This window comes from Nilaparvata lugens, chromosome 1, assembly GCF_014356525.2.
Source record: "Nilaparvata lugens isolate BPH chromosome 1, ASM1435652v1, whole genome shotgun sequence".
Taxonomy (NCBI): Eukaryota; Metazoa; Arthropoda; class Insecta; order Hemiptera; family Delphacidae; genus Nilaparvata; species Nilaparvata lugens.
The window spans coordinates 28,504,481-28,528,596 of NC_052504.1; the positions used below are offsets into that span (position 1 = coordinate 28,504,481).

The window sequence follows — 24,116 nt, forward strand, 5'->3', positions numbered from 1 at the left end:
TTTGGACTGACCTTGAAGTCGCAGACATCGGGATGCTGGTTGCGGAAGAGCTGGTGCTCGTCGGTGGTGTACCAGCCGCAGAAGATGGGCACGAACGAGATGACGGCGGGTGATGCCCACGTGTTGAGCAACATCACGGCCACCACTCGCTTGGTCATGTTGATGGGGTACTTGAGGGGCTTGACGATCGCGTAGTAACGGTCGACACTGATGCAGCACAGGTGCAAGATGGACGCCGTCGAGAAGTACACATCTAGAGAGTTCCAAACGTCGCACATAAAGTAGCCAAACAGCCAGCGACCCGTCATCTGCACGCTGGCGTTGAAAGTCATCGCCACCATCGCCACCAACATGTCAGCCAGTGCTAGACTCACTACAAAGTAGTTTGTAATCACTCGCAGCTTACGATGTCGCATCACACTGACAATCACTAGCAGATTGCCGAAAATAGCGGCTATTATAATGAATACCATCACGAACGACTTGACGACGAAGCCCATGACGTCGGCCCAGTCTTGTGAGTCGGCTGCCGCCTCCAGCAGGAGGGTGTCAGTCGGGGGCGGCACAGGTCGCAGGTCGACCGTCGTTGATGACGTCATTGCGACAGGCGAGTGTTTTAGGCGGGCGATTCACAGACCGATGGTGGCACCTCCGGCGGCTCAGCCCGCCACTGACCCCAGCAATTTGTTGGTCGTGACATCGGGCACTGCAACACAAATGCAAATGCAAAACAAATATTCACTTGAACTGAGTCAAATTCACATTATGTTCCTCAACAGGAGGTAAATATGCTGTGGTGCAAGTATCGATAACAACATAGAAATTTGTATCGACTTAAACTTTTTTCCATCGATTTATAGATTATGATCTTCTTATCTATATGATCTGAATATAACAACATATTTGTGTTATACTATAATAATAGGCACTAAAATGTCATTGGATAAGCATATTTGTTATGCTTTGCGCAGACGATCCCACTTTCTTGAGTCTTAGAACCACATATAAAGATCTAATTATTAATAAAAACAATATACAAATCTTGAAGTACCCTTTATTTTTTAAAAAGTTTAAGATAGTTCAACGACTAGTTTCGACCCTAACTTATGTCAGTAAAAATGTATAGATCCAATTATGTTTATATAGAAATTTTTATTCTTTTCTTTTTTTCTTTGTTATCAGATAAGTTAATACTAATTGTGTTTTTCCAATACTTGATATCGTGCATTTTCTCTGTTCACGTCTTTCAACGAACATAAATGTTCTGTATGGAAAATATATCACAAAAGCAAAATAATCGTTTTTCATGAATCAGTCATATTATATGAATTGGAGAAATGTGTGATGAAATTACTCACTGAAACCGGAGAGTCAGAGTTTAGTTTGGAATTTATGTTTGATTGATTTGATGCTCTATAATTATATTTGCTTTCATATTCATAAGTCACTATTCTGTAATACTTTTTGATATTAGGTACAGTTTGAAGATACGTTTATTGTTTATGGTTTGAACTTTTTTCAAGATATTGTCCTCTTTGTAAATGAGAAATAAATATGATCGTTCTATCTTCAGTGTACTGTGTACAATCTAGATCGAGAATGATTTTTCCATACAGGCACCCAGTAATAATCCACATTTGTAATTTTCAAACTTAATTCAGTGAGTTTCAGGTACGTCAATCAATATGTTGGTTTTCGATAGCTCACAGATATTTTTCTAAAATAAGTTATTAGAAGTTGTAGTAGTGTGTAGTTAGTTGCAGTTGCAGTTGGAAGTCCTATGCAATTATGACGTGTTTGGCGTGTTGCCTACACTACTCCTGCAACTGAATTGTACAGTCCGGTTCCTGTAGCTTTGGTAGTCTATTGGTTGAGGGCCACTAGACTCACAATACGACCCCTTCAAAAACATCCAACATTTTAGAAACTTTCTAGGATTGCTCCAAAAAGACGTAATCCTATAGAACTAATAATCACATATATTTTTAGACCTTTGAACTTTCAATGTTAATCTACTAATTAAAATCTACTCCAGAAGATAATATAATTTAATTAGAATTACACTTGATTTGTATTTAGTGTTCGCTTTCCGTTTCTAACTCAGTTACTCTCAAACTAATAATCAGAAATTGATAAAACTTTGATTATATCAGGAGAAGTGTTTGAGGATGTCAATTATGTCAGTAACATTGGAAATTAGTCAACGACCCATTGTAAACGAGGTACCTAGGTCCAGAGATCTACATCTTGAAATTTTTGAATGAAAAAGACTGAGAAATTGTCAAAAAACCACTGATTTATTGATAATTAGAAAGACCGGTTTCGGTTATTACACCATTGTCAATCTCTGAAAAACTAAGTTATCAGAGTTATCTTTAGTTTATCAGAGATTGACAATAGTGTAATAACCGAAACCGGTCTTTCTAATTATCAATAAATCAGTGGTATTTTGACAATTTCTCAGTCTCTTTTATTCAATATGAATAATTACCACAATATAAACTTCTCAACTACACAAAAAAAATCTTTAAATTTTCATGTAATACTAATCTTATTTCTCATCTAATACTAAGACACAAAATAGGTTCGACATCTTTCCAAGTGATACCTATCATCTCAGACACAGAAGGTTAAACATCCCACTACTTGTTCCACTTAGACTTCTTTTAGTTGGATCAAAACATTGCTGGATGTGGAGATTCATTCATGATCAGTTTGTGTAAAGGTGCGTACAGATATACGCGCTGCGAACATGAGCAATTCACTTTTAATCAGCTGATTATATCTGTATTTTTACAGAAACGGTAAGATACAGATATAAAAAGATTGGCATCAGCTGATTAAAAGTGAATTGCTCATGTTTGCGGCGCCTATATCTGTACGCACCATTAGATGTAGGAGCTACAGCTTATTATTATAATAAGTGTAAGTGAACATTGTCGAACATCAAACTTTTTCACCTGTCTATTACTGCCTCGTTAAATTACGAGATCTATAAATACAGGTCATGATACGATCCCGTGATCCCGCAAAATCGCCATTTTGAATGTAGGTTATAATTGGGGTTTTTGTCAATAGTATTTAGATTCCAACTAGGAACTGAACTATTGATTTTTAGATTTAATTGATTAGGAATTTTCAACTGTTTTTGAGGATCCGTTGGGTCCGCCGCAAAGTAGCCCCAAGCTAATCCACAAAAAGCAACCCACGCCGTGGGTTGTTTTGTAAACCATTGCTAGGTTTCTCTAGACATCTGTGTAATACATGCGATGAATAATCCACTTGTCAGCTGATTGATTATGAATAATTCTATAGAAATGGATAACAAAACATCCCAAGGCGTGGGTTCCTTTTCGTGGATTAACGTTGGTCTTCTTGCGGCGAGCCTTAGGCCTACTTAACCTCTTGTCCCAATGCCTTATAAATCATAACATGTTACAAGAATGAGAACAATTTTCAATAAAAAATAAATACATTATTGAACCATTTATTATTGAAATTTCTTCATTGAGAAATCTAAATCCTGAATTTACACATTATCTGAATCAGAATATTGTTTTTAATATGCATAATGCATGATTTTGTTACGAGCAAATTTAATTCGATTGGATTTTCAAATGTGTCGCCATAAAAACGGGCACAAAATGGCCGCTCTATAAGGAACACGGGTGCCTTGACATGGTTTTTATAGACCTTGATAAATTATTAAATCGTTGTCTACACTCTGACGTGATAAATATAAACTTTAGACTTTGTATTAGGAGTTCGTAGTTGAATATTTTGAAGGAGAAGTAGGTTGATGAGAACCTTCGATTTGGCTGGTTGTCATAGTTTTTTTTTTTTGAATGAGTCGAGCTCATATTTATGTGATAGCTAGATTTGATATGAATTCAGACTTATGTCCATAAAAATTTCGTAATCAATCATTATTTCATAGTTATATTCTGCATAACCAAGATGGAATGCAGCTTGCTTCAAAGATAAGAATGCTGCTCAGATGGAATTCCATCATCCTTTTTTCTGTTGAGTCCATTCAAACTGCCGAAAAGCTCCAATTGACAGCTCCATCTTAACCGCAATATCGCTAAGCAAATTCTATGCACACTTCCAGTTATCGATCTTCCGAGCTGTCAGAGCACAGTGCTTTCTTGAAAAAGATATTCCTGTTGCGAAGGCAAAAATACCGAGTCAAGGCCAGCCTGAGGTGATAGAGTGCTGTGCGCATGATAGGAAGAATGCATTAGCATTTGAACATTTTGCGCAGAGATTCTATCCTTGAGATTCGCTTCTACCGTTGCTTGTGATAATTCATCAGTTTGAGCGGCGGCGAATGTGGCCAATGTATCATGAACAGTATCGTGTCTTGAGGATCGTAGTTGGGGTTTTGGTTGGAGGGGGGTGGGGGTCGGAGCGGGAGGCATTTGATAGTGCCACTCGCGTGAAAGTCGTTAATAATGAATCCCCGTCACGCATAAACAGTACAACTTAACGGAAGCCACTCCTCCCCTGCATCTTCCAAGCACTTAGTAAGTTATCACACTGGAATACGGAAGCTGCTGCTTTTCCACGGCCAACTTCCTTCTTTGTAATAATATCTTCCATGTTCAACTACTCAATATCGCACTCCTTTAGATTCCATATTGATAATAATGTCTCAATTGTTGAAATTGTTCAAAACTAAAACTTTTATCATTGCTAAAAGAGAATGAAGAGTTAGAGAGTACTTGTGATATTTCCAGAATATCAATTATTGTCATTCTTTTATTATAACCGGATATGTTCAGATTGATACATTTTCGAAGCTACTGTCCTAAAGTTTCCAGCGTTCTAGGAAACTGATAGATGAATAAAGTTTCTTCCTATTCGAAGGAATGGCATGTATTGAATCATAAGTATTTGAGATATTGTTCGAAGGGAGGAAGGAAAATATCTAGAAAATCCAATTGCAAATTGTTTTTGTATTTGGACCACTAAGTGCCGGTTGCACAAAAGCCGGTTAAATTTTATTCGTGATTAATTCCACGAGAACCAATCAGAGAAGCCGTCTTATCAAAAAGGCCTTCTCTGATTGGCTCTCGTGAAATTTATCACGATTAAAATTTAACCGACTTTTGTGCACCAGGCCTAAGGGCTCTATTTGGAAAAAGTTTGAAACCCGAAAGAAACAATTCGCCTGAACATTTTCACATGATTTGACACTTTGAAGCTGTATTTTTTATAATGTCATTGATATCTTGTTCTTTTTACTCCAATTATTAAGCAATAATTTGCTATTATTGCCGTTCAAAACCACACCCTTAACAATGTCATGGACATAGATTTGTAAGCAGAGGCTCACAAGAGGTAAGATTAGTGTATGTTATTACATAAATAATGCAATTCACCGCCCAAATTCGTTCATAGCATTAATCAATATAAGCAAAAAACATTTCCAGTTCTTAGTAGCTTTCGTATTGGAGTATGAGTGAGAAAAATACTTATAATGATACATTTCTCGTCCTTAACACTTGACAGCAATTGTATTGGCAACACGATGTTATCCAGGAGTGCAAGTAAACACACTACACAATAGTTTTTAGAAGAATGAATGTATTCATCTTACCACAGCTGTTTACCAGTATGAGTGAAGTGATACTACAATGTTACTCTCTCGATTCACATGGATCGATGAAACATGACCCATGTTCATGGAATAGAACTACTGGAAACTTGGGGTTTCACATTGTGATAATAATAGATACAGCTTGGATAGAAGGGGCGAAAGCTCACAAGCTGATCTTAATAAATTTGCATTCGAATATCGAGTAGTACTATGCGAGTACAACCATTAGAGGAGCGATTCCAGTCGGCCCTCATGTGTGCAAAATGTATACATGTACATTTGCTATGTACACAGTGCATACGATGTGATGCAGCTCTCAGCTTCAAGCATGCTGCTAGAGGTGCTGTTAGTCAACACTTTGCGCACCGACTGTACTTCAACCATACTCCAAGCGATAAGGAATTTCTGCTGAGGAAATAACGACGGGATGTTTTGAAACAGCAAAATACGTCTTTATGCTGCACTCATCCACTGTCTGTAGTTTCTGCTGGGGCAGAAAGGCGCATGCGTGAGACGCTGGTGCTAGTATGGAGCCTGTGGCTTAAATCGTCTGAGGAGCTGGCATTTTTAGAGTCGTCAAGAGCCGTTCTCTGCAATCATTATTGCATTCCTTCGTTGCCGTTGCCCCCCCCCCCATTCCACCGCTGGCAGCGTCGCCTTGCTGCTGGTGGCAGGCTGGCGAGTTGGGCAGAGCACAGGGAAAAGGGGAATTTCATTTCGAGGCACAAACGAAAATGAGCGTTGAGATCTCATTCAAGCCGCTCTCTTCTCATAACCGTACAGGTGACCTTCACATTCAATGAGTGTTAGCCGGGCAAGCAATGAAAACACAATGCACGAGTAACAATGCACCAGTAATTACTTTCATACTTGAAAGTGAATTCAACGGCGTAGCCCCGGGACGAGTATAAATCCTGTTAGCTCAAGGGTGAGAATAAAATTATGTGTTTTCAAATGTCCCCTTGAAATTATAACGATAGCGATAGTTATACTCACTTGATCCTTCACAATTAAAAACTTTTCAAATGAGTACAAACGCTGTAAATTTGAACTCTCATCACACAGTGGAGTTGCAGTATTTATTCTTCCAAAACAAGTAACTACAATAATTAATTGAGGAGTAATCATCCATATTCACCGATAACTCCATGGTATAAGCACCATGTAGACTTACTCCATCAAGATAAATTATATAAATACTTGTTGATAATAATTAAGCTGCGTTTACACCAAAGTTATTGGAAAATGTTAATAACTTAATCCTTATAGATTCTATGAGATTAAACATTACTTATCATACACATGATGAACATGTGTTTGTCATGTTCCGTTCAATCCAATAGAATCTATAGGGATTAAGTTGTTAACATTTTGTTAATAATTTTGGTGTAAACGCAGCTTAATTGTAAAACATGATATGATATTATTATTATAATTGGTGGACCCCCCGGCTCGAGAGCTCGCTCAAAATGACGTTGATATTCTTTTGATGCTGCATTGAAAGCAGATGAAAGTCAAGAGAAATGTTTCAAGTTGCATAAAGTTTTTAATAGAATCGCTAACAATACTGCTGACAGCTGATTTGTGATTTGTAATAATGAATTACAATATTTCACAATATTAATCGTATAATATTAATTTCTATCAATCCTATTATTCTTATTTATATTATAATCCTATTAATCGAGCAATTTCTGTATATATTGTTCATTTATATTTATGGCTATTTATGTTCAACGGATCTCGAAAACGGCTCTAACGATTTTCACGAAATTTGGAACATAGTAGGCTTATGATATAAAAATTTTGCACTAGGTCTCATCTTTGGGAAAACTCGCTGAACGACATTAAAAGGATAATTCATCCTTGACTGAAACAGCTGAGAATTTCGTCGTCTGTGGATAGTGAAATGTGAGTGAGGGAGTGAGTATGTGAAAAATCAAAATATATCATCCCCGAAATTCATAAGATGACTTATAGCCAGTTGTGAAATATAAAGATAATCATGAATATCGGGGCACCGAGCTTCGCTCGTTATTTTTATTTAAATATCGGGGCACCAAGCTTCGCTCGTTATTTTCATTCATTGATGAACAGAATAATTCTCTAAAATGATCGTGTTCATATTTCACAGCTGTCTATATGAAATCTTATGAATTTCGGGGATGCGATATTTTGATTTTTCACATACTCACTCACTTTTCTACTATCCACAGCTGTTTCAGCAAAGGATGAATTATCCTTTTAATGTCGTTCAGCGAGTTTTCCCAAGGATGAAACCTAGTGCAATCGAATCTTTATATCATAAACCTACTATGTTCCAAATTTCTTGAAAATCGTTAGAGCCGTTTTCGAGATCCGTTAAATATAAATAACCAGATATATAAATACAGAAATTGCTTGCTTAATATGATAGGATATCGGGGGACCGATCTTCGCTAGCTTATAAATATATAATTTATATTTATATTTATATTTATATAGTTCATACAGAAATTTTAATCCTGATCAATTTCACGTGAACCAAATCAGAGAAGACCATTTCAAAAAGATCGCTTCTCTGATCAACAGACGACGAAATTATCATCTGTTTTTCAAAGGATGAATAATTATTATCCTTTTCATGTCCTTCAGCGAGTTTTCCCAGGAATGAGACCTAGTGCAATCGAATTTTTATATCATATTTTTCTATTTTTTTACTATGCTCCAAATTTCGTGAAAATCGTTAGAGCCGTTTTGGAGATCCGGTGAACATAAATAACAAGATATAAAAATACAGAAATTGCTCGCTTTAAGGGGGCAACTTCTGTATATCTCTGTTTTTTCTATTTTTCTATTTTCATATCTGGTTATCTGGCTATCTGGTTATCTGGTTATCTGGTTATCTAGTTATATGATTATTTATGTTCAACGTATCTCGAAAACGGTTTTAACGATTTTCACGAAATTTGGAATATAGTAGGTTTATGATATCAAAATTCGACTACACTAGGTCTCATCCCTGGCAAAACTCGCTGAAGGACATGAAAAGGATAATTCATCATTGGAAAAACAGATGATGATTTCGTCGTCTGTCGATAACAGAAGATGCGTGTGCCTGTGTGGGAGATCAGCTGTGTAATCAATTAGCTTACCGTATCTCGCGAGAAATCTAGACATTTTAATTGACTCGATCAAAATACAGTAATCTGATTTGTTGACATGAGATGGTATATATCATAATATTCGAAGTTAATCATTATTTTACAGTTCTAAGTGATTAGTGAGTGTTATTTCGTTATTCAATTTGGTATGTAAACAATCTAAATTAGAACTTTTATGTTTTCAAATATTTGGACTGAAAATTTCACCTTAATTCAAGTGTATGGAACATAACCTACAGTACTTTTTGGAATATTTATAGTGTATGAATCAAAATTCGGGGAAGAAACAGTTTTGGGCTGTGCCTGTTGGTCCTTCCCCAATCATTTTTAAGAATTGAGTTCTGTTTATCAATAAATAAATAACGAGCAAAGCTCGGTGCTTCGATATTAGGATTGATAAACAGAACACAATTCTTTAAAATTGGGGAAGGACTAACAGGCACAGCTCAAAACTGTTTCTTCCCTGAATTTCAATAAAGGTAGGTTATAAATAAATAGTCAAGAAAGTAGGTTATATGTTCTATACACTTGAATTCGGGTCCAATTTTCAGTCCAAACATTTGAAAACAGAAAAGTTCTAATTTAGATTGTTTACAAACCAAATTGAATAACAAAATAACACTGACTAATCACTTGGAACTGTAAAATGATGATTAACTCCGAATAGTCAACAAATCAGATATTTTGACCAAGTTGATTAAAATTTCTATATAATATTTCTCGTGAGATAAGCTGATTGATTTAAGCCGCGTTTTCACCAAAGTTATTAACAAAATGCTAATAACTTAATCCATATAGATTCTATTAGATTGAACGAAACTTGACAAACACATATAATCATCATGTGTATGATAAGTTATGTTCAATCTAATAGAATCGCTTCAAGGATTAAGTTATTAACATTTTGTTAATAGCTTTGGTGTAAACGCAGCTAAGTGCATCTGATAAAAAAGTTTTAGGTTTGAAGGATTAAAAAAATAACTTTTTTGATGAATTTGGAAACAAACATCGCGAAAATAATATGTTTTTATTTCAAATATGATTATTATTTTTGATCAATTATGAATAATTTTTCCTTTCAAACCCTTAAGACGCACTCGCTCGCTCACTGACTCCCATTATCCACAGACGACGGAAATCTTAGCTGTTTTCCAAGGATGAATTATCTTTTTAATGAGGTTCAGCGTGTTTTCCTAGGGATGAAACCTAATGCAATTGAATTTTCATATCATAAACCTACTATGTTCCAAATTTCGTGAAAATCTTTAGAGCCGTTTTCGAGATCCGTTGGACATCATATGTTCATAAATATTATTTGAATTTGATTGATGAAATGAATAGGAAGTAATCGTTGAGCATACAAACTCACGAAATCACAAAACCTCAAACGGACTGCTCAAGATTTTCTTGTCATCATTAGGTGCAAGCTTAGCTCGTTAAATTGAACCAAACAGTTAGAATCGGTGATTGTAAAAAGCACACAAGTAACGTTCTTGAAACTTTTGGGAAACAACAAAAAACATTTTTTTTGGAAAATGCTGGTTATTTTTTTCAAATCTGATTCATCCATGTTATTAAAGATCAAATCGTGACTCTAATTCCAATTTTTCATTAATATTGATGAATTATATCAACCAGGAAAATAAAAAATGTATGCCTGAACATGTGGTGTTTTTACAGTCAACCTTTTTCATGATTTGGGAGGAGTAGAGAATATTAATTCAGATTGATAACACACTCTTATTGAATCGGAATTGAAGTTTATTCTGCTATTTTGGAATACAAAAATGATTTTTCTTCAAATTTTTGATAAAAAAGAATATATTTCACTCGTCAAAAATTTCATTTTCAATATCCTCTTGAATATCTTCTCCATCGACGGGCCATTCATAGAGTTCATTGTAGTAATGCTTCACATGTTCTGGAATATAATGTTCCATTTTCTTTAGATCAATCATTTTCTTGAAATTGATAGGAAGCTTGATCGTGTAGAAAGGTTCTTGAAGGAATTGGAGAGGAAACGCACGTCTTGAGATAATTTTTATGCTAAAGATGAGAGTTTGCTGACCATCAATGAAATGTCTACATTGAACTTCCCCCACAAAATCAGCATTTTGTTCAAATTCAGAATAACTCGCAATTTTGGATTTTTTGTTCCTTTTGTACATTTCTTCCATAGGAACAATCAGAAAGGCAGGATCTTTAATAAAGTTTTGGCCACCAGTTTTTGAAATTTAGGATGTCAGACATTGAAACTTCTTTTACTGTGAATTTATTCGATGCACTGCATATTATTTCAGTAAATCCTCTAACGGTATAGATGCGGTCAATCTTCGACAACTTCCGTTTTATTGTTCCAAAAGCCCTATCACAAGGTAGAAACGAATGTCCACGGATGGGGAAATACTGCACTACCTCTTTGAACCGCTCAGTCTCCACTAATGCATTACAAAAACGTACAATAGTATTGTTTTTGCATTGACCAAAACAGTTGTTACTGAATAACAATAGTGTCTTAACATCAGGACCTACTTCATTATCTACATAATCACATAGAAAAGAAGAAACCAAATTGTCACTGCAGCTATATTCGTTGCTTGACAAGATTCTACAATCATAAACAATGAGAACTGGCAAATTCAAGCAATGATTCAAACTAGACTAAACCAAACAGAACTGAAAATTTAGGTTATGTTTTCCAGATCAGCTGCGATCATTGATTGTAGAAACACCATATTATGTTCAGTGAATTGTGGTATTTTTACAACCAATGTGTTTTTCAAAACCATATAACTCGGCAAGGAATCATGGAACATACGTGGTTTTTACACTTAAATGTGTAGTTTGACCTGTAGAATGTCAAATGGCAAAAAGTCAATTTATGAAAAAATATTGCACTTGTGGTGCTTTAACAATTACCCATTCTAATATACCTTTGGGCTTTATTGTTTCTGAAGATAATATACATTTTTAGAAAACTTTTTATTTTATGTAAACTCGTGGGACAATAAGGAAGTTTAAAAATCAAAATTCTGATTTGATATAAATTATGACGATGATATAATAATAATATATCCGAGTTTCAACTATTTTGTTGAATAATAAGTATAATCGTTAGAAATCATTCATCGTCCCCAATGAACTCCAAGAATTCCTTCATCTAGAAGTGTTCCAAAAAACTTGTTGATAGTCAATTGTTATATATTATTCAATATGAAATATTCTATGATATAAGGAAGACATCCCATAGATTTGGAGTAATCGATTCACAGAACTTATCAGATCAGAGAAATGAATTGATTACAAGAATGATTTATTCTAGTGATAGATATGTTAGAGATATGAGCTTGATATTGACATGAATACTAAACTTGACGTTTCAATAGAATGTATAGGATATAGTTTTAATTGGCCAGCGGGCTTGATTTCTTCTGTCGAATCATTCGAGTGCCACCAATGATAATTATGTAGATTTGGTATATATTTCTATGTAGGAGATGTATGTACGCAGAACAGCAACATTTATTCTCACAGTATTATTTGATAAACTCAGTTGGAATGGAACTACTGATATAATATAAAATTGATTTCCCTATTAGAGCGCTGCATAGTTGCATTTGCTTATAAATGCAGGAAACTTATTGACGGATTTATTTGATTGAATCAGACTGTTAGTTGAGCAGTCATACAAGCTAAAACGACTTCTACTGCAGTTTATGAACAGGGCTTAGTCACTCAAAATATCGGATTGATTGATGGTTTATACAATTCATCAGTTTTAAACATTGTTGTTATTATATCGTTCCTAAATGCTTTGATATTGAAGCATTCATCTATAGAGGAATAAAGTATGATAGCAATATTGCTCCTGTGATAATTATCTCAATAGGATATTAAATTTCATTTCGATAACACCATTACAAACATTAAGATTGAGATGGAGTATTTCGATAAATTATTGAAGAGAGATGTATAATTTCAGAAGATTGAAATTATCAATGAATAGTGAATAGGTATGAATGATATTGAGTTGAAGATTAAACTGTCTATGAATGTTTTATCAATTTTCATGTATGATAAAGTACACAACACTGACTCTATGATAGTTCTACAAAAGGAATGCAAATTCATTAGCTAATAATCGTGCTATACATGTTCAGAGTACGAGCATCTTCTAGTTATTTGTTTAAAAAAAAAACTGAAGAGACTCTCCATTCTGTTATACTGACCTGTTGGGTAGGTGATGAATAATAATAAACCTTATATACTTCGAACAATATTACTCCAGTACAAAGCAAATAGTTGATGATTTTCAATAAATGATATATTCATATTTAATGAATATCCAAATATAATTTATTGACCATTCAATTAATTTATCAGAGCTCCAATATGTACCACTAACTTATGCTTTGCTGATATTACTGCTATAATATATGGCCATCAGACCGTGAACACGATTATGAATTCATAATAAACCAAGTGAAGATTGTAGGTTGAGGCTAATATATCACAACCGAGCGTCGTCAATATTCATGACTTCTCATCAAACATATCGGACCATAAGTATATGACCACGGTATCGATAAGCACTGAGCACTATGATCATGAAATAATTTAGTGTACAAGCAGTATTAAACAACTATAATATTGAAATTATTATTCTAGAGGAGAGTACTAACTATCCATGATAACAACTTTACAGCACATCGTTGTAGGCAACTCATGGAGGAACGAGCTATTTTCTTAGATTTTGGAAACAAAATTCAGACAATTTTTCAATGAAGATACAAGAAATGGTAAAAATATATTACAAGAATGAATGTGGGACGATATGGGATTGAGTATTCGAGTATGGAGTATTTTGTAAAGTATTTACTGGTCTGTTGAATGAGGAAAATAGGTGATGAATGAGTAGGTTGGTCATGAATCAACGGACAGTTCCATGCATTACTCACAAGAGAGAGTACTTCTGAAAACATTCTGGAGCTTGTCAGTAATTGACATGAATAATCATTATGATAAGTTGCTATAAAACAGACATCATTATGTGAAAGGAGATGCTATCCAAGAATCATCGTTCCATGAAACGAACTATCTAGATTCGATTTTGTTTATTATTATTAGGGGGAGAAAGATAGAATTATTAAGATAACACAATCTTACGAATCTACTGTAATGTTAATTCATAAAACGTTCACAATGAATTTGAGAGAGAATGTGAGTAGGTGTGACAAGAATCAAGTATGTTTTTCGATAGTATTCTTCAGTAGTGAACATCAAACTCGTCTCTTCCTTCCTACTGAATTATAAAATATGAAAATGAGAGCTCCTCGAATACCGATAAATGATTTCTGCATTAAGTAACTCACTATGTATGACGCAGAAGACACAAAATTCGCACTACGTTATTATGCTACTTTGTCGAAGCACTTTTTCGGTAACTGGTAATTTAGGTTGGAGAGAGCCAAACGCCACCCAGAAGTAGCGAAACACTATCAAAAGCGTGAAATACCAGCTGAGAAAGGTGATAAAGTGGAACAGCTCGTAAAATATTCAGCGTTCCGTTAAAGTCGCTTTGAAGGCAAGTCGGTGAGGCGTCGCGACAAAAACGGCACCGTATGTGAGAATGAACACTGTAAGAGCTTGTTCAGCAAATTGAAATTTTCAAAACCAATCTCAGGCAGGTGGTGAATTTCAATTTGATTCATCGAGCGAAACATTCCTGTGAATTGCCTTAAAATATCTCAAAAACTGTCTGGGAAAGTGACAGAATTTGTAGAAATTACAATCTCTTTCTCAAGTGATTCCTCATGAATATGAAATTCCCAGAAAATTGTAAATTAAGTCATGCATTTCAATAGAATGCATACAAAATAATGATACTACATTCCAATAAGAAGAGTGTTAATCAAAGGGTTTGAGAAGAATACGTTGGTGAGAAAATCTATTGGAAAATCAGAAAGAGTTCATCGCAGATTGCGTGAATGAATCGAGTACGTATTTGAAATGTATTTATTTTTTTGGTCTGAACAGTCTCGTTAGAGCTATTCATTGAACTGAATCATTGTGAACATTGCAAAAACTGATAAAATATAACGAATTATCAGTTTTATCATGAAAAATCATAATTATCGCCCTAAAACAAACTTTTAGATAGAAGACTTTGATAGATAATGTTTTTTTTCATAGTATTTAAATATAATTTTGATCCATGTCCATTCGACTTTCGTTATCACACATCATTGCCCGATTGAATTTGACTAGATTTGATTGATTGTAGAGGCGCTCTTATCCACTGCATTCTCATCAAATGACACGAGAGTTGCAGTACCATGAAATTTATTGAAAATCCTCAGAGCAGATCTACTGATTACTTTTTTGAAATATTCCCTGATGGATAGGAAACTATTGATGTGTAATTATAGCTCAAATCATGGTTTTGGAGAAGTGGATGATGAGAGCATGGTAGAACCATTTTTCCACTCAAAAGTGATAGCTTTTCTTCTGACTGCAACAAAAATATCGGTAGTTGATAAGAGAGAATGCTAGAGTATACTGATGAGTAAAGACTACGAAGTGATGGCTGTATTCAGCGATTGTTACTCGAAGATATCGGAAACTGAAATTATTATTTTCCGCCTATAGCCGGCAGGCAATTACTTGTTACAGGGGAAAAATCCTTTGATTATCTCTTCGCAGAATGGAAGCTCGACAGTTTCTTCTCTTTTTTCTACAAGACTACATTTTTCTTTGAGCTGCACTGTCTGTGATAACGGCGCTTCGACGTCTCTTGAAATTCTGATCGGGACGAAATTTCCATCCTACATAATATTTTCCCTATGAGAACCTTGCTGATCATAGTCTTTGTTTCTCGGATCATGAATCAATACTTTATATCTATAAACTATCGAATATAATAAGTTTGCCGTCTGGATTTTTTTTAAATATACGTTTATTATGTGAATTCAAAATATGATTTATTCAGACTCGAGTTGCACTTAGTCGATAATCAGGGCTTTTGCTAACAGCGTTTTGCTTGAAATGAGTGGAGTATTCTCAAAATCTGTGAAATTCACAATCTCATCGTGACTACTATACAGAAAAACAGATTCTATCATAGAATAAATGAGAAATATAGTGTGTCTCTCATCTGTTCCTTGCATCATTCTTTAAAATTAATGAAAAAAAACAAGTATTTTTCACAATCATACAACTCACAAATAATGATGAGAGTGCTGATATTGGATAGGGATCATTTTGGAATGAATTAAGCTCTCTTACTGATAAAATCTAGAAAAATCATGAATCCCATGGTATTTGAAGGCTAAACTAATGAGACTGGTGCCCGGGTATTAGGACACTTTTTAAAATAATCAATGGACTATCAAATCCATAGGTTGTATAGATTTGATAAGAGTCCTAGAAACAAACTTAGCCTAATTTTGGTTGCATCAAGTACATCTGATATGTACATATAGTACATATGATAAGTACAACTGTTCATATTCTAATCATACTCCACCCTCCAGTGTTGTAATAGTCATACTGTTAATGTACAAGTGAGTGCACCAGTAAATTAGAGTGAATTCATTTATGGCTATTATTGGTGGCGGAAGGTTTCACTCCGCCTTGGAGTATAATTTAAGCCGTCAATGGAACTTATTACTGTGATAATTCAGCCGGGACCGACAATTAACGTGTCCATTCGATAACACAGTAAGGACAGAATTCAGCAGCAGGTTAGCTGCAGTGAGCCGGTTAGAGCCAGGCTTAGTGGAATAATTATTGTACTTCTAACCACTTATTTTGGACTGATATAGTTGTTAGTTGAAGTGACTCGTGACGAGATGAATATTCTAGTATACGGTATAAATAATTAGTATTCTCGTATATGACTGATGATTATATCGCTCCAAGTGCTTTGGCTTAGCTAATCAGATACTTGAATCAGCTTACTATCTGTATCATGAAAGTACCTGTACTTGGACACTGGCCAATCAGCCTAATGAAAGGGAGACGTATATCAGGGTTGAGTTTTGTAGTGGGTGGTAGTTTGCATTACACACGAAACAAGGTCAAGAGAGGATCCAAGTCATGAAGCGGTGAGCTGCTAATCTGCGATTGATATCTGAGTAGGTCGGAGATGGAGTCGACTGTGTATGTGTGCGTGCTGTTGAATAAGAGACGGAACGACAAAATTTGAATGATAAACTGGTGGTGGGGACGCGAGCTCACTTGAGCGAGCGAGCTTCGAGCAGCCCTACAAGTCGACAAGCGACAACATCCAAACAGTAGAAGAGCACTTATGCAGAGTGCTCCAGCATCCAGGAGCGGTTGGGGTGGGGGTGGGGGTTGGTGTTGTGTCGCATGAACAAAGAGCCAAGAGAAAGAGTATGATGATTCTAGGACGAGCAGGAAAGGAAGAACAAGGATGCAAATACGAGGAAAGAGAAGGAAACTAGCACATGATAGAATGAATATAAGGGGGTGTGGAATGAGGTGCTGTAGAAGGTCGAGGAGGAGGAGCAGAATAAGGACGATGTTATTTAGATGAAAGTGTTGAAGGAGGGAAATGAGAAGGAGAAGGTGGAAAAAGAGGCAGATGAGGAGATCGAGAAGGAGTAGAAACTAACGGATAAGGAAGAGGAAGAGAATAGGTAAGGTGAGAAAATGAAAAAAAAGGAAGAAGAAGATGAGAGAAGGATGAGAATGAATAGGAGTAGGAGGTACAGGTTGATGAGCAGAAGGTGGTACAATGTAAAAAGTGTGAGATAGAGTGGATGAGGAAGAGGTAAATAAGGAGTACAAGGAGCAGCATCATTTGGTCGCTTTCGTCACCATCACTATCATCATCATCATCATCATCATCATTATCATCATCATCATCGATGTTGGTGTCTGACGGCTTCAGATTTGTTTCCAGCCCTTTAATCTCTTCCTATAACGGCGCGGCTGTAAGCAATGCACTTAATCTGCTCATTCGACTCGTCTCTTAACGACTTGTGGGCTTGTGGCCCACAACGTCTTGTAATTGTCATCAACGACCAAAACATATAGTCCGGGCACAAATGTCATTCCGTGGTCATTTTTTGGTAACAGCCGTGAAAGATGTCTCAATTTCTCCGTTAGGTCTAGCATAATAAGGATCGTGATGATGATAAGTCGAAATCAAAGACAAACACCTCGGAAACAAGATGGCCGCAAAAAGTTACAGGGTTTTGCTATATCGCTTGTATTTTGATAACCGTTCAAGATATTCAACCATTCTTTAGACTATCATATTTTACAAATCTTCCTCTAAATTTTGGCCCACAAAGTTTTCCTCTGAAACGCATATTTATTTAGTTATAACCTTCAAAAGCCCAAAAAACGTTTTTCTAATTTTTTCAAATTTCATTCCATTATAACTTTTTTCGTGCAAGAGATGAAGAGAAATTTTGAATCTATGAAATTGAAAGCGTTTTTACAACTTTGGAACGATATATCTTCATGCGTTGTACGTCGAAAAATGAGTTCTCAGCGCCTTCCAAAGAAAACCCTGCATGATTTCTGGTGCGTTTTTCCATACGCATTAGGTAACAAGCTAGAACTATAAAATCGATTTTTCCATGACTAGTTTAAGATAGGGACTTGGAAATAATAATAATAAATAAATAAGTGACAGAAATAAGTGCAAATAATAAATAATAAATAAATGGTCTTAATCTCTTCGTTACAACAAGCTGAATAAGTATATTGCTGATGGAAACAACGAAAATATTCGACATCATTGAAAAATTCAAGATGGCGGTCATTATTGACAGAAATTTGTATATCGCTTGCTATTCAGTTATTGAGAGAGAAATCGGATTTGTTTCATCACCAAAATGTTCAGAATTTATCAAACTATGATGCTCGAGAGAATCGTCTCATATCGACCACTCTTTTCATGATTTGTTCAACTCCAAAAACTTGAAACATACATTTTTCGGGGACAATATTTCACTTTTCACTCTGTAACTGTATTCGCAGTTGTCATACACTAGTGTTATTGGTGCAGTGTTTTAGAATATTTCCAAAGCTTCAAAATTACATCTGGTTGGAGTCCATATATTCCACGGTTGGAGCGTAATCTGAAAAAGAGAGAAAAGTACTGTTTGCAGCGGAAAACACGCTTTTTCCACCAAATGCTAATACCAACAATTAGATAACCGTGTAACTCATGACTCCTTGAAGGTAAAGACTTGGGAATGGTATAAATCCTTTTGTAATGATGTAGATAGATGAAAATTTAAAAAATGTTTGTCATCATGAAAAAAAAACAAGATATCGGCAAAAATATGTCGATTTTTAAGAAAACGTCTGTTATTCTACTGTCGAGGATATCGGATCGATTCAGCCATCTGGAAGCTCCAAAATAATCATACTACAATATCCGAAAGATTTATCTAATTCTAACAACTTATACTATGGTGAATATAGCTTCAAACTCTTCAAATAAGATTTTTTTAGGGACAAAATTTCATTTTTCACCCTGTAAATGTATTCAGAGTGAACAAACACCAATATTATTGGCACAGTGTTGTGAAATATTTTAAAAGCTCCCGTAGTTGAAGGCTGTATGGAGTAATCTACCTAATGCGTATGGAAAAACGCACCAGAAATAATGCAGGGTTTTCTTTGGAGGGCGCTGGAGAACTCATTTTTTGACGTACAGCGCATGGAGATATTATATAGTTTCAAAGTTGAAAAAACGTTCTGAATTTTATAGATTCAAAATTCCTTTATATCTCTTGCAAAAAAAGTTATAATGGAATGAATTTGAAAGAAATTAGAATTTTTTGGGGGCTTTTGAAGGTTCTAACTAAAAAGATATGGAGGAAACGTTTATAAGACAAAAATTGTAGTGGAAGATTTGTAGAATATGTTCGTTTGAAAAAACGGTTGAATAACTTGAACGGTTATTGAAATACAAGAGATATAGCAAAACCCTGAAATTCTGAAAACTCTTGTTTCCGAGGTGTTTCCTTGTGATTTCGACTTATCATCATCACGATCCTTATTATGCTAGACCTAACTAAGAAATTGAGACATCTTTCACGGCTGTTACCCAAAAATGACCTCGGAGTGCCTTATTCATGACATTTGCGCCCGGACTAATACGCTCCATCATTATGACCGATGACTCCTGTCGACTGGTTCCATGTTTTCTTTAATCTCAAACGATTGATTTAATATGCTATCATTGCGAATGAAGTATGTCGATGGGCTATGCTTAGGTGAAAATACCTCAGCGGAAGACAGTCGATACTGCGTTGTTATTCGAATATATGGATACATACATGAATCTATTGCTCAGTCATTTAAATATGAGCTTGAATGAGGAAGTCGATATTTAATACAATTTAACCTACTGTAGAACATGGTACGCCATAGTGGAGTAAGTTAATTCCCACACAAAAAACTTTGAACATGTAGAAGACACATTATAAGAAATTTCTGAAACCAATTATTGTATGTAATTGTAAACTATTTTTTTGGGGGAAATAAACATTCATTCATTCATTGAATCTCAACATTTTTCATTTTGAGTATGAAAAGAATGTGGAACGCAGCACGATTTGCGTGACATCCTTCAGCAGGAGCCATGCTGATCGTCTCTATATAGTTTCAATTTAGTATGTACTGCCGAAGCAAATACAGTAACACCGTTTCATCGCAAACAATAGAGATTTCCACAGTTAAAAAATCAACATATTAACTAATATCAATTTAAATCGTTTGAGAACAGTAACTGACAAATATTTGGAATAAAAATTAACACTTTCAATCTTGTCTCATCAGAAATAAAAACTGTAATGAAAGGGATGATATCCATGAAAAGCCCCTGAATGTGAATGATACGACTTGGAAACGGTTGGATGGCGAAGTTGAACATGAACTATTTGTACAGCACCATGCCAGGTAGTGCAACAGTAATATGATGTGAAGGAGGGATTTGCAGCCATATCATAAAGTGATGTGCGCTAGCAGCTTGGTTTTTATTCGACTCAGCGAAAATGATGCTGTGGGATTTGAACTCGTTTCTTCTGAGAGGATAGGAAAATAATAACAATTCATGGGAGACGGCCGTTGAGAAAGAAACGTAGCGAAGAAGTATGAGATGAGAGTGGAGTATGATGGAGGAGGTAAAAGAAAGTTGTGGGGGAGGAAGACATGACAGCAGCTAGCACAGCAGCAAGTCAGCCAGATGGGAGCTCGCAATGCAATGGTAGGAAGGTGAGGCTGAGGTGTCATCCCTCAGTGCAATCTCTATAAGCCGGGTGAGCTCACTCCCAACACAGGCACTGCCAAATCCCTGCTTGGCGTCTGACATCCACCTTCACCTCTAACTCACTGCAAATTATTTAAACTGTGTCGTTCCTTATATTCGGCTGCAAACATAAACTTTCCTTTGCTGCAGTCTTTTTTTAAGTGGTAAATGATCTATCATCAAAACCTTGGAGTCTGAAGAAGAGCTCTTAATCATCGAGTAATTATGACTATTTCCGTTTCAATTTTTGGAATAATAGTGATGCTTCTTCAAATTACTTGTATTTTCCACGCGAAGACACGAAGTCTGCTCTGTTGTGTTGCAGCAGTTGTTCAGAGGTGAAAATGTTTTGAGAATCACATCTTAGTTAATTAGCGGATACCATTCAGTTGCTTGACAATAATTTGATTCTATAAAGAAGAAAATGTTCATCAATATAATGAGATTGGTAATCCAATTATTGATATAGAAATGAAAAGATGAATTATTGGTGTAAATGAATGAGTGTGTAATCCTATTAAATTTACAATTGAAATGAATCAAGTGGTTTGACAGCAAAACGTAGAAGAGGCCATGGGGAGCAGGGGAATCCAACAAGACATATGGAGAGATAGAGGCAGATGGCGTGTTGAGTGCGGGAAGCGGACAGGAAAGTTATAAAAACCCGCGTATAAGGAATAAGGTAAGGTGAATAAATCAAGTTTATAATTTTTTATATAATTATAAAAAATGATTCATCCATAGAATTTCGTGATTCTCGAAAACACAAATTTGGTATGTGAGGATAGTTATTCACTCCTCTACAAACACGATTCAATTCACGGTTGAACACAAAGTTTCCAAGAACCTCAATTATTTCTATTAAATGCATAGGCCTAATAGTAAATTTGAAAAATATTGTTCATTTTCATTGTCCTTTTCATCATCGCATTTTGTCTCCATGCCTGGTTAGTTCGTTGTTCAAATTGAACTGGAATTAAAATTAACTTTAAAGGTCTGGAGAACCATTTCTGTATGGAGAAGGTGATTGATGATATAGATACAGAATAAGTAAAGTTCAGGTTCAGATGTATTGATTTGAATAAAATTATTGATTGATTGATTGATGTTCCCATTTTGACTAATCGCAATCAAAAAATAAAGGAAAATAATAAATTCAATAACACATCATGACAATTCTCCAGTTTTTAAGATAATTATTTTGAATAGCTATCGAAATCACTGAATGGAAAGACTTTATAGGTCTCAAGGAAACAGCTGTATTGCTATCGCCGGGTGCGATATCAACAAACTCGAGATTAGATAATAATGGGTATCCAGGCTACAGTTTTGAACAGCCAAATGAAAGGAGAATATTATTGCTATTTATTTAATTATATAAAATAATAAATTTTTGAGGTTAGGTTCTATGATACTTACTGGTCGGCAACCTAAATAATCGGTCAAGCCGTATAAATTGAGAATTAGCCAGACACCTGTGGCAAATTTAGTTGCATACAAATAGCATTCGCTTAAAATGTGATCAGAGGATTGGTAACATGCATGGCATGTTAATGTAGAAGGAAAAACATTTTTAAAAATACAAAAATATTTATTATGTCATACGAGCATGGACAAAAAGTGTAAAATAAATAAAAATATTAAGGAAATGTGGTATATCCTACTCGGCGCATAACTACATTTGTAATTTTAGAATAAGCCAATCAAAATACAGTAACTGACCGGCAGCAAAAGCAAGTTAATTCAAAAATATACATTATTTATTATATAAATGATAAGAATTTGTAAACTACACAATACCCAGTTAATGTAACAGATATAAGATGAATAATTAAAAAATATAATATTTGATCTTTATGCAATAACCTAGCAAATTGGCACGGACTATTTCGAATCATGTTATTGCGTAGTAGTGAGGCTAGGACCAGCTCCAATTAGAATTGAATATTTGAATGATATGCAAATTTGAAAATACGGAAGTATGGTCGTGAAAAGAATAGAGGTAGATCAAAGCCCACTTGCTTGTCAGAGGTCACCGGGAACAGCCACCAATTTATAGAGCACAAGATCCCTTTTTGAATAATTGTACGTTTTAAAAATCTAAGTTTAAATTTAAAAATTGATTTCATGACTCAGTGAGGTCATATTAAGACGTGAGTCGCATAAATTAAATATGCCCATTTGGAGAAGACGACAACAGCACCAGAAAGGCCTAGGACATTGAAAGAATCCGGATCGCCATCATACTTTGTGAAAATCGACACGTGAGTTTAATAATTAAAAAGTTATCAAGGGGGCCCTCAGTGCTTCGAATATATCATCATCTTCTTCTTCTTCTTCTTCTCTATACTTATAAAAGGCTAAGCCCCGACAGACTGAAATCACACCACAGCCCAAACTACTGAGCCTAAAAACTTGAAATTTTGCACGATTGTTTATGGTAGCCTGAAAACATCCACTAAGAAAGGATTTTTAGAAATTTGCCCCCCTGAGGGAGCTGGGGCCCCCCCAAAATTTTGTACTTTTTAACCGCTCATTGTACAGCAAAGTCATGAGGAACTTTTTTGTTCAGCTACGAAAAAAAATTAGATCTATGCGGAAAAATTCCGATCAGGAGCACAGGAGGGTCCAGGATAGAGCATTTTTCGAAAATTTTGATGTAAAATCACACTACAGCTCAAACTAATTGTCCTACAGACTTGAAACTTTGGACAAATATTCTTCAAACATGCTAGACGCGCACTAAGAACGGATTTTGAGATATTTTGCCTCTAAGGGTTTCAAAGGATGAAAAAGGATCCTATAAATTAAGGTTATGAACATGCGGTAAGGTGAGTGCCATATGGAAATGAGATAATTTATTTATTAACATGTGATATTCTAACATATGTTGTAATCATTGGAAATAACAAAATAATATGATAGAAATTCAAAAAAGAACATATGTTCTATTATTGTTTTCTACCTGATTCCACTCAACCTCAATAATATTGTTCTAATAATTGATAAATATGTTTAATAATATTATTTTTATTGATATAATAAAAGTATTGTTTTAATAATTAATTATTATCAT

The 24,116-nt window shown here is 35.1% G+C and overlaps 1 protein-coding gene and 1 pseudogene across 7 annotated transcripts in view; both read right to left on the reverse strand.

Moving 5' to 3' along the window:
* LOC111044256 (octopamine receptor beta-2R) overlaps positions 1 to 24,116 on the reverse strand; it is a 217,148-nt gene that overhangs the window by 18,047 nt on the left and 174,985 nt on the right. For all 7 annotated transcript variants that reach the window (XM_039424595.1, XM_039424568.1, XM_039424600.1 and 4 more), the window contains one exon: positions 12 to 706. In XM_039424595.1, the coding sequence (XP_039280529.1) occupies positions 12 to 599 (588 nt within the window). In that variant the 5' untranslated portion in view covers positions 600 to 706. The remainder of the gene's footprint in view (positions 1 to 11; positions 707 to 24,116) is intronic.
* LOC120349538 lies at positions 20,326 to 20,425 on the reverse strand (annotated as a pseudogene).